This window comes from Hemicordylus capensis, chromosome 3, assembly GCF_027244095.1.
Source record: "Hemicordylus capensis ecotype Gifberg chromosome 3, rHemCap1.1.pri, whole genome shotgun sequence".
NCBI lineage: Eukaryota > Metazoa > Chordata > Lepidosauria > Squamata > Cordylidae > Hemicordylus > Hemicordylus capensis.
The window spans coordinates 316800021-316819324 of NC_069659.1; the positions used below are offsets into that span (position 1 = coordinate 316800021).

General features: G+C 42.0%; 1 protein-coding gene across 6 annotated transcripts in view; it reads right to left on the minus strand.

Annotated features, from left to right (window-relative positions):
• The window catches only part of PLOD2 (procollagen-lysine,2-oxoglutarate 5-dioxygenase 2), an 89470-nt gene that overhangs the window by 47139 nt on the left and 23027 nt on the right, over window positions 1-19304 (minus strand). For 3 of the 6 annotated variants that reach the window (XM_053311380.1, XM_053311379.1, XM_053311384.1), the window contains exons 2-4: window positions 14512-14603; window positions 13372-13530; window positions 9063-9199 (exon numbers count right to left, since the gene is read on the minus strand). In XM_053311380.1, coding sequence (XP_053167355.1) covers window positions 9063-9199; window positions 13372-13530; window positions 14512-14603 — 388 coding nt within the window. Of the gene's footprint in view, window positions 1-9062; window positions 9200-13371; window positions 13531-14511; window positions 14604-17278; window positions 17354-19304 lie in introns of all 6 variants that reach the window. The other 3 variants (XM_053311383.1, XM_053311381.1, XM_053311382.1) reach the window with 2 other exon arrangements.

The following is a 19304-nucleotide window of genomic DNA, read 5'->3' on the forward strand; positions in this document are numbered from 1 at the left end:
CTGGGAAAACAGAGCTGATGTTCCAGCCATAAACAAGTGCCCATGTCTGTAAGAGACATGGATCCAAGCAAGCATGATAACAAACAGTTTCCTTCATACAAATCCAAAGTACTGTCCAGTCGATAGCATGGAGAGATTACTTGCCCTTCTTAAAATTGGCAGGGTGCATACGTTGTGCATTCTCATTACATGCAGAACAGCTGGATTATATTTTAATAGCCTTTGGCCATAAGAAAGTAAATTGCTCTCTTGGATTAAAACCACAGCATTTTACAACCTGGTGTATATGACTGAATCAGGGCTTTCTTGTTGCAGCTCTTCAAATTTTGTTTCATTCCTGGTTGTCCCTAATTACCCCTCTGAAGCTCTTCAGAGATTTTCCGTAGAAATAAAATCATCCATAGGAGGATATAAAGAAGGCTTATGCTTCCTCCCATTTACCTCATCCATACCAGACCATGCTCTCCTGCTGCTGGTATTACAGCAGTCTTGGGAAACTTGGCTACCTCCAGCCTTCCCCACCATCTCCTCTCCTCCCCCACAATTTCCCCAGGCAGCCACCACAGCAGAGGCAAATGAAGCAGAGCTCCTTCAAATTTGGCAGCTCCAATCCACATGGGGGGAAAGTTGGGAAAGGCTTTGTTTGCTGTTCACAGTTCTATATACACTACAAAAGTGCAGAAGGTGCAGATTCCCTCCCTCACTTTTCCTTTCCCTGCTATATCCCTCCCTCTACTCCTCAGACCATATTCTCCTGCTACTGCCACCCTTGATGGTTGGGGCATCTTGGCTTACTCCGCCCTTTTTGTCCCATCCCACCTTTTCCGCTTTGTTCTCTACAGACTTCTCAGACATCTAATCGGATACAGGAAAGAGCAGAAGATTTCATTATAGCTGAACAGGCTTCAACTCAGCCCAGGGAGGAGCTCCTGGCCACTGTCATCCATGCATTGGTAACACCAAGTATGGTCTGTGGTTAACGTGTTGTATACAGGGCTGTATGTGAAGACACTTCAGAACCTTCACTTGGTCCAAAACACAGCAGCTATGCTGCCAGTTGATCCCAGCCATTTGGAACTGATATCATGATATAAAACTTCTACACTTGGCTTCCCATGAGTTTCCAGGGTCACTTCAAAGTGCTAGCACGTACTTCTTGGGACTAGAGAATCTCTAGGGCTGGCTGCCTCCGCATGAATCCGCCCATTCTTCGAGATCATCTGGGGAAGTTATTTTTCAATTACTCCAGCCTACTGAGGTAGGCATGGCAAGTTGTGACTAAGGCTCAAGACGTCTCTGCTCTCACATTAGATTGCCATTTCCAGAGCCAACCATTTAGCCTTTATTCAGCACTCAATGTGGAATGATTTTATTTGCCCAGGTCTTTTAATTCAGGAAAATCATTGCCTTGTTTTTTTATTTATTAATTATATTTATATCCCGCTCTTCCTCCAAGGAGCCCAGAGCAGTATACATGGTTATGTTCACTATTCTTAGTTCTTAGTATTGCTTTACCAAACTGCTGTGCTTCTGTGATCTTAATGTCATTTTCAGTGCTACTTTTTATTTAAATATGATTGCATTAGACCTTATTTTAATTGTTTTATGATCAATGTTATCCACCTTATAACCTTTTGTGATAAGCCAGGGTACAAATATAATTAAAGTATATATAAATTAATATATATACATTTAATTAATATATAAATTAATATATACACAGACACACAAATTACATTTCTATAAAATATAATATATTAAATATTATATTATTAAATATAATTTTAATTTATAAAAATATATTAAAAGTATTATGATGTATAATTATTTATTTAGAATATCCAAATGCTGCCATCTGATTGGGGCATGCCTAACAAGAATAAAACAAAACAAACATCAAAGTTCACAAAGAAGTAATTTTTTTGAAACCAGAGTAAAACAGAACATATTAAATATTATGGATGCTGCCAGACTGAGTTATAATTAACTCCACTTAATTTTAATTAATTTCTTTCTTTCCTTCTTTTTTAGGACAAGGATTGCCTACTGTGCATGAAAAGTTGATGTCTGTTATAGGACTACAACTGAGATACCTGCCTGCAAAGTAGGGTTGTTTCGTTCTGCAACATCTAAAACTGTATGTGACCCATTTGTCTCTAGAAGATGTGTGTGTGCACGTGTGTATGAACACTCCTGGGAGAAAACTGTGGTATTACTAAGCTGACAGGACCATTCTAGCAGTTTATAGAAAAAATACAGTGTTGTGTGATGGTGCATTGCACCATCCATATTGTCCAATAGTGCCAATAAAGTGGTTCCAATGAAGATGAGCACCTCCATCAATGGAGAAGTCCACATTCAGAAATGAACTAAGATAGCAATTTGTATTGTTGTAGCATGAGCTAGCACCAAAATATATGCCTAACTAGCAGACTGGCTATCAATCTACTGAATATGGAGTAATGCTGGCAGTGTAAACTCTACCAATATGGAAGGACTCAAAAGGGAGGGTATATAGAAAAGGGGCAGTTTATCTAATGAGGAGGAGGAAAACCAATGTAGTTCTATAGTTAGCATGTGTGACTCAGGCCAGGGAAAATCAAAATCAGGTTCCCATCAACTACAAAAACTTTGTTGTATGTTTTTACTTACAACTTTGGCTCCATCGCTGTCTTTCAGCCCAACCCACCTCAGAGGATTTTGCTAAAGATAAAGCGGTTATCCATATATCCCAGTGCTAAGCACTTTGAGGAAGAGTAGAAAGACAATATAATAGATAGACTGATGGACCCAAACCTCAGAGAATGGAAGAAGAAAAATACAAAATGTAATCCCTTAAGACTACTACTTTGAAAATGACAAGGACCAGCATGGTACAAACAGCCCTAGGATAAACAGAACCCTGATGAGTGCCTTTGATGCCATTCCCTTTGCAATGGTTCATTTATCAACTCTGTGCCCTGTTCAAATAAGCACCCTGGGATACTGCCTGGCTCACCCACCTCTAAGGCCAGCCCTGTGTAACAGAAAGTATGAAACTCTCCAAAGAGCTAAAAGAGTATCCTGATCGAGGTGTAGAAGATTGTAAATCTAAAGGTATTTCCTGCGGGCCAGGAACCAAACATGAAATGGGTTCACTTTATCAGGCTAAAAGAGTAGCATGTAATAACTGAAAATGAGTCCTATCAGAAAAGTATGTGGAAAAAAGTTTAAGAGTTAACCAATCTGAATGAAAAACAAACCACCACCAGCAACTGCTTAGTTATGAGCTATTACAGAAGCCGCACCGCCATGGTAAAGTTCCACTGCCAAAGGAAAGTCTTGTTCAAAAGTTACTATGTGACTTGGCTATGAACTTTCCAGCTTGTATGCTTAAAAATTTCCTTAGCAGGTAGCAAAATTACCAAATACACTTTGCAAAACAATCTTAACATGTCTAGCAGAATCAAAACATGGCATGCCAATTCAAATTATCCTTCTACAGAATCTCTGTAAGCATCTGTAGATGGAGGAAAAATTCTGAAAGGTGCATGCCTTGTTCTTTAAAACAGCATATTTAAACCAAAGTGTCTTTGCCAGACTGCCCTGTATGATTTGGAGAAAATGGTTATGGCTAGCTTTCATATCCCCTAAATGCTGAAAACAGCAAGAAAACATACAGCAGCATTTTAAGTTGGTGAGAGAGAGAGAGAATAAAACATTCCCTGAAGAAGGAGGTGATTATGGTTCATGGCAGATTCACAAGACTGGGTTTTATGTATACTGAAGCCAGTGAGAGTTGAATTCTTCAGGGTCGATTTGCACACACTGAACTGATCTTTGTGGTTTTCAGATGTTCAGAGAGTGTATGATGAACCTGTGAGGCAGGGGTGAAGCAGCATCCCAGTAGTTGGCTCTTCCCCTGATGTACACACATGCATTGCAATATGTATAAAGAGCCCTCTGTGAATACAAGCCTGGGGAGGAGCCTGCTGTCATGATGATGCTCATCCCCGTGAATGTTCATTGTCCTCCATCAAACATATGAAGAGAGATCGTGTGAGCCATTCAGCATGTGTTCAACATGATGGTCTCACAACAAGTGGGTTCACGTGATCTGCCAGCAAGTAACTAAGAGAGAACCATGTTCCCAGGTAGTGCACATTCCCAATCGGTGCGTCATCCACCCGCCCAATGCCGGTTCCCAAGTCCTCGGCTCAAATTTTGACTGACATTTTCCTGCATTCTGTAAACAAGAGAGGAATATGAGTAGGGATGTTGGGCAGAGGTTTAGCAGAGAACTCGGGTGGGCAGATTTGGCGGTGGACAGGTCTTGACGACATACCCACTGGGAGCATGCACTCCTCAGGAACCACTGGTTCCCTCCTACTTATTTATCAGTGGATAGTGTGAATCTGCCCAACATATCTCAAAAAGGATACAGGGCATATTAAGTGATGATCTTGGACTTTACTACTTTCAGAATTTCTGAACTATGTACAGTACTATAACTATTCTATACTATTCTATTCTATATATTTTATCTAGCTTCGTAGAAAGGAAGCTGATATTCTAACAATAAAGTATGTAGGCACAGTTGGATGGTGTGCTCCAGTACTAAAGTCCAAAATGTAGCAATCTTCATAATAAAATGAGTATGTTTTAATGCCTCTTTTAAAAAGGGAATTTACCTCACTAGTAAAAAAAACCAAACATGGAACAGAGAGCCACTAGTTTACAAGAGAAAAAGGAGAGAGGGAAAGACTCTCTACAGCTCCAAACAGAATGGCGGGTATTTAAGAACTTTAGGGGAGAGGAAGCCTATTAAATAATATGTGTAAAGTTACCTAGTGGTTTATAAAGACTCCCACTGTTTTGCTTTTCCCAAGATTTGGCAGAAGGATGAATGTGAGAAGTGTGCCTTGGAAATTATCCAGCTTTTTTTTTTTTTTTTTTGGTTGGCTTATGCTACAGAAACCCTACATTCAAGCTGGCAAAGCCCAAGTCTGAGACAGTGCAAAACAGGGAATATCTGACAGGACAAGAAGAAAGTGGTGGCTAATGGGTATTCTTTCCCTCTTTGCAAAGGCTCTGCAGCAGAAGCAATGTTGACAGGAACCAGATGCACTCCACAGCGCCGTTTCCCAGACAACTTTTCCACCACAAGGCAGCATGACCTAATGTTATTCCTTGCCTTTATCCCTCCCAGAATGGTAGCATATGAAGGCATTCAAATGACTTTTGAAGTGGCAACACTGGCAGCAATATGAAAAGGGAGGGAAGACATAAGTATTTAAGATCTGTTTACAAATCCAAATCGCAGCTTCGTTAGCCATCATAATTACGCTTCATTAATGCCAGGTTTTCAGACTCTTTGGAATGCAGCCTGTCACATTCGTGAAGGTTTGTCTTGCTGCTTTTTCTTCCAACTCATGAGATGACACTGGGCAAAACAGAATTTAGCAGCCCCTAGCTTGTTTGTCAAGCAGAATCTTTGTGGCATGACTGCAGGAATGTCAGTCTGCAAGCCATTTAAAATCCTAGCATTCTACCTAAACCTGGCTCTTCATTTCCAACACTGTTCAGGAAGAAGGCAAACAATCATTTTTAAGAGAGTTAAAGCTGAAGTGATGGAGGTATTGGATGACATCTAGACTAACATTGCACTGGTGCAACGGTGGCTGGCATCCAGACTGTGCAACCCTCAGGAACATAATTCCAGGAGGCACCATGGGTTTTAGAGGGAAGATGAGATCATTTAATATTCTCTAATATTCTCTTCTCCCTGCCTTGGTGCAGTTGTAGTGTGGATGTCAGCCATGATTGCACCAGTGCAGTGGATGACAATATGAACATCAGCCATTGTTTCCTGCAGGGTAACCATTCATGTGCGTCTTCCTATTGCAGTGTTTATGAGGGGTTTGGGGTTTTTTGGGGTGGGTGGGGGTGGGGGGTTAAGCCTTAAAAAAAAACAACCTTGAAATTCACCACCCAAACAAATGATTCAACAGCAAGCATTTTTGTGCTGTTTGATTTTCTCTATGAGTTGATTTGAAAAAGAAAATACGAAACAAAGCATTTCCAATCTAATCTTCTATATTTAAGCCTTAGGACATATGTCGCACATCCCATGGTATGTGGCACATCTCGCAAGAGTTGTCCAGAGGAGAGACGGCACGGAGTAGGGCTGAGTGGTGGACAGAGGGGCAGCTGCAGAGGAGAAGGAGGAATTGGCACTGTGGCAACAAGGAGGAAAGAAGAAGAGACATTGAACAGTGGCCTCCATTGTCCTGCTGAGTCTCCTCATGAGGAGGATGTCCAGGGTGGAAGAGTGCACCGAGGGCCATCTGTAAGGCCGGAAGGGAAGGCCATTTTCCTCAGAAGGAGACTCAGCAGGGCAACAGAGGCCAGCCCTTGGTGTGCTCTCCTGCCCAAATTGGCCATCCTCCTCATGAGGAGACTTGGTAGGGCGACGCAACAGAGGCCGGCAGTAGGAGCCAACCTAGGCCGTTGCAATGCCCCTCTCCTTAAGGGGAGGGTGGAGACTGAGGGATGGGGGAGAGAGCAAGAGGGAGTTGTGGGGGAGAGTGGGGAGGGTTTCGCCACCTCTCTGCCATCCCGGATGGCAGGGAGCAGCTTAAGGAGGGGGGGAGGGGGGAAGCCAGGACAAGGAGCCAGATTGTCCAGGGAGGGGTGAGACATGGAGAACTAGGGTACAGATGTTTTGCACAGGGCCAGCTAGTAATATTTAAATCACAATGTAAAGTACAGACAAAAAAAGACAGAGCATATACCTCCATTGAAAAGTATAATAAGAGTATTTAAACTAATGATCATGAATAATCAGATTAGGCTTCTGCCCAACAATATGCAAAATCAACTTCTTTAAGACTTCAAAAAATTGATGAAGATATCTTTAGGACATTTAGCTTGTACCATCAAATTGTTTCTCTGGCTTTATTTTCTAAAATTTCAGCTTGCCTAGTTAATGTATTAAACAAAAGCTCATGCATAGCTAATATTTTTTCTAATTCCTTTTGTTCTACTAGATCCTCTCTAGCTTTTTTTTCCAGAGCATCCAATTTATTTTTTCATTTTTTAAATTCCTTCTTCAGCTTGCTATCTGATATCTCAAATAATATGATGTTTTAACTTGCCTGTTTCAGATAACAATATTTTAATACTTCCATTGTAACCACAGATATAATAGTCTCATTGTTGACTATATGTTCTACATCAGACGTGTAAGCCAGATAGAGCAGCTATTTCTACCAACTGAAAAAGCATTCAAAGCAACTAGTTTCATACATACACAAAATAGTTACAAAAAAGTATCCTGTTGCTATTATAATCTTAATTAGTTATGAAGATACTTTGGTATCAGTATTTGTAACAAAAATACACTAATGAACTATAACTTCATCTTGGGATACACAAGTGCCTCCAGTCTCACCTCCTAGACCATGGTTCACAGTATCCACTCATAGGGGGCGTTGGGCAACTTTGAACTCACAATAAGCCTTGCAGTAAATTTCTGGTAAAGCCTGCTGTGCAAAAACTCTCCTGGAGACTGATGCAGAGTCCTGGAGGGTTGGCAACCCTAACAGGTGTCAAAGGAATGACCACAGGGCTTGAAACTTTATGCTAGCAGTCAGAGTAGACTTTGCAGTGACCAATATCACACAGAAACTTGTGCTCTAGACCAGGGTTTCTTAGCCTTGGGCCCCCAGATGTTGATGGACTACAACTCCCATCATTCCCAGCTGCAATGGACATGGTTGGGGATGATGGGCCCATCTGGGGGCCCAAGGTTAAGAAACCCTGCTCTAGATTAATGTATACCTCTGACTGTGGCAAACAGCAAGTTTGATTAGAATCCCCATTTTATCCGCAAACTAGTACACAATGGAAGAAAAAGCCACTAGTATCAGATTTAACTGCTCTCATTGTGAGTACAAAAGGATGCATAAAGTGTTTTATAAAGGGTAACAGATTATCATCAAATAATCTCAAATATGCACCATGTTAGACTCCAAAATAGAGGCTCCACTCTAGTGACATATTTCAGGAACCAGACCTGGAAAATGTTCAGTAGAAGAAGAGGGTCTCCGAGCATGTGCAAAGAACACCACTTGAATAACTGCAGCCAGCCTTCACACATTTATGATTTGGGGAAAGCTTCTACTTCAAAAAGAGTGAAATCATCAGTCCAAATCCTTATATCAAGCTGGACTTTAGGTACATCTAGGTCACTCCACTGACTGGCAGCAGCTCTCCAGAGTTTCAGATAAGGGTCTTATCCAGCCCTACCTGGAGATGCCAGGGACTGAACCTGGGGGGACCTTCTGCATGCAAAGCAGGTGCTCTGCCACTGCCCTATTAAGTCCCTGCTCAAAGGGTCTTTGAGCTACATCTGTGTGCAGAATGAGTTTTGTTCTGGGCAGCAGTATCCAGGCAGTGTGTCCACACCTGCATTCAGAGTAGGATCTTCCTGATTCAAACTGGAAGCAGGATCTAAAATGAACTGAGTGGACATCAGAAAATGTGTGAGCGCGTGCACATGTGCATCCCTTAGAGGGAACAGTGGTCCCTTTCCCATCAAATCCCAGCATCCGAACTGAAATTTGAGATGACTGTTTAATATTGTATGGCAGTGCCTTTAAACACTACAGCTTGCAGTGCATTCTTCATGGAAACACTTGGTACTTAAGCGGCAATTGGGCAATACAGTTCTCCATTCATTTCTGACAAGAATGAGTAAGTCAAAGTACAGGAATGTTTATTTTAGGCACTACGCCTCAATGCTTGTGAAGTCTAGATAACATTTTTCCATCTCAAGGAATACAGCAGCCAAGGCTCACTGACAGTTTCTACAGCTGCAAAACCACTGAACAAACACAGTCTGGTCAACTCCAGCCTACCATCTTCCTAAGAGGAAAACAGACACTAACTTTTCAAAATTAAACCTAGGGTAGAAAACAAAATATCTGCATGTTAACCAGCAGCAAATCACAAGAAAGCTGACATTTCTGAAGTTTTCCGCAGACTGGTATATGGAAGCCAAACCCAGGAACTTATCTTACCAGTCAACATACATGACCACCAAATCCTCCTGATCAGCATATTCTTCAAGTGCAGATTTCAGCAAGCGTACCTTCTGGCCTCCGCCAATAGAGTTTAGAGCATCTCCTCCCTTCCATTCCTCACCTTTACCAAGCACCTGAAAATATGAAGAAAATGGTTAGAAACTGGAACATAACATAGGAACATAGGAAGCTGCCATATACCGAGTCAGACCATTGGTACATCTAGCTCAGTATTGTCTACAGTACTGGCAGAGGCTTCTCCAAGGTTGCAAGCAGGAGTCTCTCTCAGCCCTATCTTGGAGATGCCAGACAGGGAACTTGGAACCTTCTGCATGCAATCATTCAGGTGCTCTTCCCAGAGTGGCCCCATCCCCTAAGGGGATCTCACATGTAGTCTCCCATTCAAATGAAACCAGGGCGGACCCTCCTTAAAGAGAACAATTCATGCTTGCTACCATGAGACCAGCCCTCCTCTCATAAGAAGAACCCTGCTGGATCAGACCAAAGGTCTATGTACTCCAACATCCTGCTTTCCACTATAGCTTCTAGGAAGCACAAGCAAAACTTGAAGGCAATAGCTCTTTCCCACTGCTAATACCCAGCAGATAATGTTCAGGAGGTATGCAGCAGCACAACCATTTATAGACCTATCCTTCATAGCTCTGTTCAGATGTGGGAGGGAAACAAATGCTATACTCATTGCCCGGAAGTCCCATACCAAGTGTTGATATGCTGGGGAGCCTGTATAAGCTGCCTTATACAGAGTCAGACCATTGGTGCATCTAGCTCAGTATTGTCTACACAGATCGGCAGCAGCTTATTCAAGGTTACAGGCAATATCTCTCAGCTGTATCTAGAGATGCCAGAGAGGGAAATTGGAACCTTCTGCATGCAAACATACAGGTGCTCTTCCCAGAGTGACCCCAAACCCCTAAAGGGAATCTCTTACAGTGTTCACGTGGTCTCCCATTCAAATGCAAACCAGGATGGGCCCTGCTTAGCAAAGGTGACAATTCATGCTTGCTACCTCCCCCCCCCCCACCTTTACCAGCTCTCCTCCCAACACTCCCACAAATGGTGTTTGTCTGAAGAGAAATATGCCATAAACTAAGCCCGCTCTCCCCGCAAACCCCCTCACGGTGGGTCTCATTGATCATGAGACTCTCCTCATTGTCAATTGATCAGTCAGATGACATTTTGGTTGCTGCAGAATAAGCAAATGCTCTATGTAATCTGGCTGTCTGTTTTCAAGGCTCCTGTGAAGAATTGGACCAGAGTAATCTAGAAAAACAGTAGCTGTAAGGCACTGTTTAAAATAATATACATGAAACACTGAAGTGAGTGGACATAATGTAGAGGGCTGAAGAAAGCTAAAATCACTGTTTCATTTTTGTTCTAATAAAGTTAATGCTTTAAAAATGCTCATTATTTGATCAATATTTGATCAGTCCATGGAATCTTTTTTGACCAGTCAAGTGCCCAACCCTGAGCCATTTTTGGAAGGGTGCTATATAAATCAAATCAAATCAAATCAAATCATTCATCAATCAATCAATCAATCAATCACTGCTACCTAAAGATAATGGTTGAGCTCCTGACTAACAAAGCACTGGTGCAATGGGAGAAGCACCGGTGCTTCTGAAAAGTTCTGCTAAATCTGTTCCACCGCTAGCTCAGTGGTGGGGGACAATTTTCGACAGCCTCCCTTTTCCCAGGAAGTGCTCTGTGCCACCCAGAAATAAAAATGTCCCTGAAGGACACACAGTTCTCAGGGACATATTCTCAGTTGACACAGAAGGCTTCTGTGGGAAGGAGAGGTAGTGGGAAGATAGTTGAAATTCCTTTCCACGTACACTGTCAACAGTGCAGTGTTAGTATCAAACTCTTCAGAAGCACTGGTGTTACACTGGTGCTTCATTAATCATGATGTCAGCCACCGAAACCTGTTCCAAACATAATCCTACTTAGCACAATAAAAAGAAAATAACATTTTCATTGCCTGAGTAAATCATTCCAAAGAAGAATCATTACTTGACTCTGGCTTTTCAAATTGAGAAATTTTCTAGAAATCAGTTAACATCAACAAACTCATTCAGAAGCAAGTATGTGTAAGGCAGGCCTGCTCAAGATTGGTCCCCCAGATGTTTTTGGACTACAACTCCCATAATCTCCAGTCACAGTGGCCAATGGCCAGGAATTATGGGAGTTGTAGGCCAACATCTGCAGGAGGGCCAAAGTTGAGCAGCCCTGGTATAAGGTGCCATCCTTCTGTATTGAAAATAAGTTAAAACCAAGCTGAACACACACCTTCAGATATCATGCCCTCCAACTGTTAATACATATTAAGCCCTCACTTCAGTGCCCTTAAATTTTACATGTTTCAAGCAACACTGAGAACAGTGACATCATGCAAGAAATATGAGAGAGACAGTTCCTAACCAAATAGTAACCTAGCAATTACTTTCCAGCACAGAAGTTACTCACAGCACCATCTTGCTGAGAGAGAAACTAATCTTACGGTTCTTACAAAAATAAGAACTAGCAAGTCATACATTGTAATGGTGAAGGAAGAGTGTAGGAGAAAACAAACAATGGCAGAGAGAAATTAAAAAGAGGAGAGGTCTATCAATGGCTGCTAGTTGGAGGTTGTAAGTATGGTTTTGAGGCTGGAGGCCACCTCCAGCCTCAAAGGCAGGATGCCTCTGAGTACCAGTTGCAGGGGAGTAACAGCAAGAGAGAAGGCACACCCTCCACTCCTGCCAGTGGCTTCCAGTAGCATCTGCTGGGCCACTGTATGAAACAGTATGCTGGACTAGATGGGTCTTGGGCCTGATCCAGCAGGGCTGATCTTATGTTCCCTGTTGTGTGCAGTATGACTTAATTTTACAGCCACAAGATGGGATGAAGAGCCATCAGTGGACTGTGGAGTAATTGTTTCAGGGGTGTGTGGGTGTGTGTTTGTGAGCGCATGCATGCACACACGCATGCACGGGTGCTCTTTTCAATTCAACATCCTGTAATCATTACCACTCTCCTTGAAGAGGCCAGACTGCTTTAAATACAGCTTTCTGTTTGGGAGGGACAGGGCTGCTGAATCACAATGGACACAAAACTCTCTGCAACTAACCATCTATTGATCTGAATGTTGGGGTTTTTGTTCAACCACAAGAGTAGAAAAAGACAGAGTTTTGCCTGGCTTGCAGAAACACATTCTGCACTTCTTGCCTTCACTTCCTGGCCATTGCAAAGGGGTACACATGCATAATGTCACAGCTAAAGTGCATTTATAGTATCGAGAAGCTAGAACAGACATGGATTTAGGTTGGACAAGTGTGTGTTTTGTTTAATTGTGTGTTTGGGATTTTGTTACTAAAGAAAAAGGCAAATGTGAAGGCAGGGCATAAAGTAGAACTAAAATAAATATATGATGAACATTATGACATATTTTATGCTTTTCCACACAGACTACTAGGACAGAGGTGACCTCAGGAACCAGCAATGAGCCCCTCTGAGAGCCCTGGGCCTTGGCAACTACCCAGTGATGCCAACCCCAATGCTGACCATCCCTGTTCCAACCTCCATTCATCCAATGTCGCTTTGTGAACCAGGCCTGCGTACCTGCTAGTTGGGTACACATAAGCTCTCTTCATGCAATCAGGAGCCCTGCAAAAAAGTGGAATTCCTGCTTGCTATGTGTGTACAAGCAGTGCCTGCATAGGCTCTTTTTCACAAAGGAAAAAAGACATAATGGATGTCAGGAGCACAGACAACAGGCACAATCCATCGTCCCTGCTATATTAACCTAGACGCAATATAGGTTATTACCTATAAAGTCTTCAATGGCTTGGTTCCAGGGTACTTGAGAGAGCGCCTTCTTTGTCATGAACCCTGTTGTCTATTAAGATCATCTGGAGAGGTCCAGTTAGGGTTGCTGCCAGCTCATTTGTTGGTGACTTGGGACTGGGCATTCTCTGTGGCTTCCCCAGGGCTTTGAAATATGCTTGCTGTAGAAATAAGAGCATCTCCTCTTCTGTTTGCTTTGAGGAAGACCCTCAAGACGCACCTGTTTTCTCAGGCTTTTAACTGAAATTAATTTTAAACTGTTTAATTTGTTTTTATCTTCTGAGATTGTTTTTGTTTTTATCATGTGAAATTGTTTTAATTGGTTTTACCCTGTTTTATATTTGTTGTATTTTAAATTCTGTACACCACCTAGAGATGCACATATCAGATGGTACAGCAATATGATAAAGATATAAAGAAATCCTGCTGCCCTTCCACAATATCAGTATTTTGAGATACTAACGTTGTGCAGGGTGGTGGAGCAACTATTTCTGCCAAGAGTTGCTCTGTTGTTGCAGGTTGCTGAGGTCCCCTGAAACCTGGAACCTTGCCATGATCCCATTTCATCCTTACACAATTTCATCCCGGAGGACTTGTGTCTTGCAGGCAGGGCCAAGGAAATCTGGAAAGCCAAAGGCTTTATTATAATTTATATTCATTGCCAATGAACTTCTGTGATAAAGAATCCCCTTTGGACTTACAGTGCTAAGTTGTAAAGAGTCAAACTCAATTACAATGCTTTCCCACAGAGTAAAGTATAAGAGCATACATTCCATTAACAAAACTGCAAAGCAGAAGCTGGGACAAAAACAAAACATTTGGTGGTTTGTTTGTTTTTTAAAGATGTAACTAAATACCACAAAACGGAGAAATTGGTCCACTAAAACTAAACTCACAAAGTAAAAGGAAATCATTTTTGAATGACTGATTGATTGATTGATTAAGTGCCATCAAGTCAGTGTCGACTCTTAGTGACCACATAGATAGATTATCTCCAGGATTATCTATCTTCAACTTGGCCTTTAAGGTCTCTCAGTGGTGCACTCATTGCTGTAAGCAAGTCAATCCATCTTGCTACTGGTTGTCCTCTTCTCTTTCCTTCAACCTTTCCGAGCATTATGGACTTCTCAAGGGAGCTGGGTTTTCACATAATGTGTCTGAAGTATGATAGTTTGAGCCTGGTCATTTGTGCCTCGAGTGACAATTCTGGACTGATTTGTTCTATGATCCATTTGAATGACTAGAATGGTTAATAATCACAGGGGATTAGCATGGAGAGGAAGAGAAGAAATCTTTACACAGATTTGAAGAAAACCTTTCCAACACTTAAATCTATATACCTGTCGAATGATCTCCTGAGGGAAGTAGAAGACTAGCATCTGGAATATTTAAAAAGACTAGGCAAAACATGAGCAAGCCTACAGCAGGGATAAATTCTTAATTGGCAAGGTCCACAGCAAGTGATCTAAGAGGTACTTTCCATGACTTCATTCTAGAAAAATTTTATTTTTAGTGCAGAATAGCCTTGGCATATTTGTGCACTCACTCTCACACAGGTGAAATTCTTTTCACAATTCAGAAAGAGTAGGGGAGCACACAATACCTTTACTGTGTAGTTGAAATGCTTTGCTGATTGCATGAATCGGTGAAAACCATCCGTTTCCTTAGTTGCAACAGTTAGAATTAATAGTTTATCTGCGAAGGTAGAAAAGAGAGAGAGAGAGGTGTAACTTCATAATTAAAATAGCACACTTACAAAAAGGCTAAGAATTGATTTGACTGACAAACCCTCATAACAGTTAATGAATTATAGTCCTGCTCTGATGCAGAAATGATACAGAATATATCATAAAAATAGTTTTTCCTATTTTTTAAAAAACTAAAAAACTATTCCTAGGGTGTGTTTTTTTAACTTATAAAATTTATATCCAGACTTGCAAATACTGTAAACCACATAAGTTACTAGCCCAAAAGATATGTTGTAAGCCATATCACTCTACACATGATCTGTGTGAAAAGCCTGAATGGGGTTTGTGGGAAGAGTAGGTGGATAATTGGGCAGCTGGATCGGCCACCCAGATGATTACCAGTTCCATCCACAGAGCTGGTTTGGGCGGTGGGGTTCTATAAGGCACCGCATGAGTGCATGGTGGCTTTTGGGGAGCCCTCTGATGCCGGGAGGCTACTAATGAGTCGGCACAATGTAGAGCCATGCCGTCACAACACACGAGCAGTTGACCCGCTTTTTGGGTGCTCCTGTGCCTGAAACCTGGGTTAAGCAGCAGGCTACCCAAGAGGGTTTGCCACCGCGCCACCGCCAGGAGCCATGCGGCTCCAGGCAGTTCTCAGGCGCAGTGGAAACTGGGCTTGGCTCCTTTAGCTCAGTTTCCACTGTGCGTGAGAATAGCCTCATAGATTACCTAGCTCAGTTGGCCAGACTAAGGTGCTCATAATATATTTATTTGACAAATTTTTATACTCCATGTGCAAGTCCCTGGGTGGTTCACTATCTAAAAGCACAACAATTAAAACACTGACACAATTAAAACAGTTCAAAATACAGATTAAAAACGCAGAAACTTCACCACCACTGAGCCGTTGGGTACCACGGCCGGACCTCCCCAGATTTTCTTAACAGGCAGTGGGGTTCATGAAGAAGAAGAAGGTGTTCTTTTAAATAATAAAGCCTAGTCTATGGATTTGCAGCTCACATTGCCTGTCTAAAGCTAGATAAAGACCCCAACGATCTGCCTTTTGGGGACAGTCTGCAACCCTCTCAGAGCACATTTGCTTAACAGTACATAAGGCCCCAGGTTTGTTGCCCTGAATCTCTAGTTAGCAGAAGCCTTCTTCATGAGACCCTGGAGTGCTTCTGTCAGACACTACAGAGTATCCTGCTAGAAGGAGCAATGCTCTTGCTCAGTATAAGGCAACTTCATATGCAGTAATCCAGTATAATGGTTAGAATGATTGGCCACCAGCCACAATGTAGGTTAGGCTGAAATAGAATAATAGCCATCCAAGGAGATTTTAAAGCTGTGTTCACACAATCCTGACAATCCTGGTTAAAGAGTTAACCAGGATTGCTAAGCCCTGCAGAACTGATTACCCTGAAAATTTCTGGGCAACTCTGTTCAAATTGCTGTTGTTAACCAAGACAGATAATTCGACAAAAGCACTGTGATTAAATGTGGTTTAACCACCCCGATTTGATCAAGATTGCCAAGAAATTCTGAGTTCTCACAATCAGCTCTGCAGGGCTCAGAGTTCCTGGTTAACTCTTTAACCAGGATTGCCACGATCACATGAATACAGTGTAAGCTCAATGATAATTTACATATAGGGTCGTCCATATTCTCATCTAGTACTTCAGCTCTGCACCACACACCAGCTCTGTTTTACACAATTATGCCCCCCTTTTTTCAAGGGAAAAATGTGTTTCAGTCTCCCACAAGATAAAGTACAAACTTTCTACTCATGAACAAATTTCACTTCAAGTACTAAAAGGCAGGTTGTCAAACCCACTAGTCATGAATAGATCTTGAAAGCTGGTTTTTATGAAATACATCTGTATAAAATTATTTGTGTCATATTACTCGGGATGCAAGGCATTACAAGTTTAGGCCAAATCTCATCTTGGCATCCTCCCCCTATAATGCTTGACCCAAAGACTTGGAACTGTTCAGCTTCTCAATAATAGCCTTTAAAAGTCTTTGAATATCAGTGCAAGTAGGAATGAAGCCATTTGGAAGCCCTTTAAACTCGTGGAGAATTATGCATTTCCAATATGCCTGCTTTTTATAGTACAAAGCAGGGGAAAAGATTGTGTATTAAAAATCTGTTGTTTTAAGCTATTATGTCATCAGATTGCATATTACTGGTGATTAGTCAGATGAGAAACTATTCCTATTTCAAAGTCTTATTTTAAAATAGGTTTGTTATTTTCAGTGGCTGACATGCCATGCAAGAGATCCCACAAGTAGTAAGGAAACTGTGTGCGAGGCTTGCCTTACAATACAGTAGGTGAGAAGGGGGAAGTTATTTTCATGCCTCTTTCCTCCCCACAAAAGCCCTTTTTGCACCCAGGAATATGTCCACAAGGGCTGCACAGCCCTCGAGGACATATTCCTGGGTGTAAAATGGGCTTTTTCAGGGAGAGGTGTGAAAATACTTCCCCCTGCCCCTCCGCTCACCCAGCACTGCACAGCAAGCCTCACACACAGTTAGTTTCCTGCCTGCTTGAAAGGTCGGATTTCTTGCTCTGTCCTCGTAAGCCTATGCATGTCAGTCAATGAGTCAATTTCAGCATTTGGAACAAATTAAGCACACAATCGCAAGCTGCACACATAGAAAGAAGATTGGTACTGTACCTGTTCAACAGGTACACTTGGAAGTTATGGAATGGATCCTTAACAATCTAGCCTTCCTTTGAATTGTCTCTTGTCCTTGAGAAGACAATAGAGAGAAGAAATCTACACTGATGGGAAGAGAAATAACTGTCTATCTTTTTTTCTCCACTTTGGTTTCTGGAGTAAGAATTATGTGGCTTCTGACACAGACCTCCAGGAAAATAGCAAACTGGAAAATGTGATTATAGAAGAACGACTAAGCCAAATTAGTTCCTTACTAAATTTTCCGACATGAACTATTTAGATTTGGCAGCAATTACAGATTTGGATTGGGATGAGATATTTGACACCCAATTCTTTTTTGTGGGAATGACAAAATGAAGGGTTGGAGCATCATTGCTAAACAAACTACTGCGTGAAGTGTGAGATGTAGTTGGAAAGATAAGTCTTTGATCTAATCACCCAAAAATAAAATGATCACAGAAGTGTTTGCTTTGACAGTAAAGTGTTAGCTAACTCAGTGAAAAGTAGCATTGTGTCAATTAAACTGATAAATTATATTCTGCACAAAGGGAACTAATAGAATGGCATTGGGATTGCAAAATGAATTACTCTGAACCCTGTATTAATGCAGCTCAGGATTCATGAAGAATACAAGTGTTTACATATCCACAGTGCAATAATTATTAAAGACAGTGGGGTTGCCAACATGCCAGGATTGGCCTAGAGTCTCCAGGAATCAACAAGATTCCAGGTGAATATTGAAAGCAATCCTGGGGATTGTAAACCCTTGATAATGTGAAAAATACTAGGAAAAATATTGGGGTGGGAGATCTCCAGGAATTGCTTCAGTCAAGAGTTGGCAACCTACAGTACGAGTACGGTAAACCGTTAAAGTTAAGACAATTAAAGCAGCTAGGCATTTGTTTTGACATTGGTCACATTTGTTTCCAGCCAAATCCAAGGTGTTCAGAGTAGTGTGAGTTTCTTTTTATGCTCACAACCACCCTAAAGAAAGTTATTCACACATTAAGACAGCATATGTATAGCATTATAATTCTTACTCGATACCTCCCCCAGGATGGCATGTAGCAATAGCAATAGCACTTACATTTATATACCGCTCTATAGCCGGAGCTCTCTAAGCGGTTTACAATGATTTAGCATATTGCCCCCAACATTCTGGGTACTCATTTTACCGACCTCGGAAGGATGGAAGGCTGAGTCAACCTTGAGCCCCTGGTCAGGATCGAACTTGTAACCTTCTGGTTACAGGGCGGCAGTTTTACCACTGCGCCACCAGGGGCTCATTTATGTAGCCACTAATGAGTACTCATGAATTATTTATTTATTTATTTATTACATTTATATCCCACTCTTCCTCCAAGGATCCCAGAGCGGTGTACTACATACTTGAGTTTCTCTTTCACAACAACCCTGTAATGTAGGTTAGGCTGAGATAGAAGTGACAGGCCCAGAGTCACCCAGCTTTTATCATGGCTGAATGGGGATTTGAACTCAGGTCTCTCCTACTCATGAATGGCGCCATGGCATCCTGAAGGAAGATATTAAGTGGAAAGTTACAGGGCTCTGTCCTGGGCCCTAGATTTTTCATAAATGGCTTGGAGGAGGTGGTGGAGGAGATGCAGATGTTACATGCCAGATGGAGATGTTACATGGGGTTATTCCTTGCTCAGGCTGTAGTCAGAGGCTTCACCAATCCCCAAATGTCTCACCTTGGTCCTCCCTCCCTGGGCTGTCAGACTTACTTACTCACTATGGCAGGGGAGCTTGTCTGTAACCAGCTACTTGGCTGGACTATAATCTCCACCCAATAGGCTCAAGGGGCTTACTCCCTATGGTGGAGGAAATTTACCTATGCTTTTACCTGGAGACCCTAGTTTCTGTTTTAGAAGGGTGCACAGCTTGTTCCTTGTGAGGCGACTTACGTACCAGTGTGCCAATGTACCAGTGCCCTCATGGACCCTGGATGGACCAGTGTGCCAACATACCAGTGTACTCATGCACCCTGAATCTTATATATTCA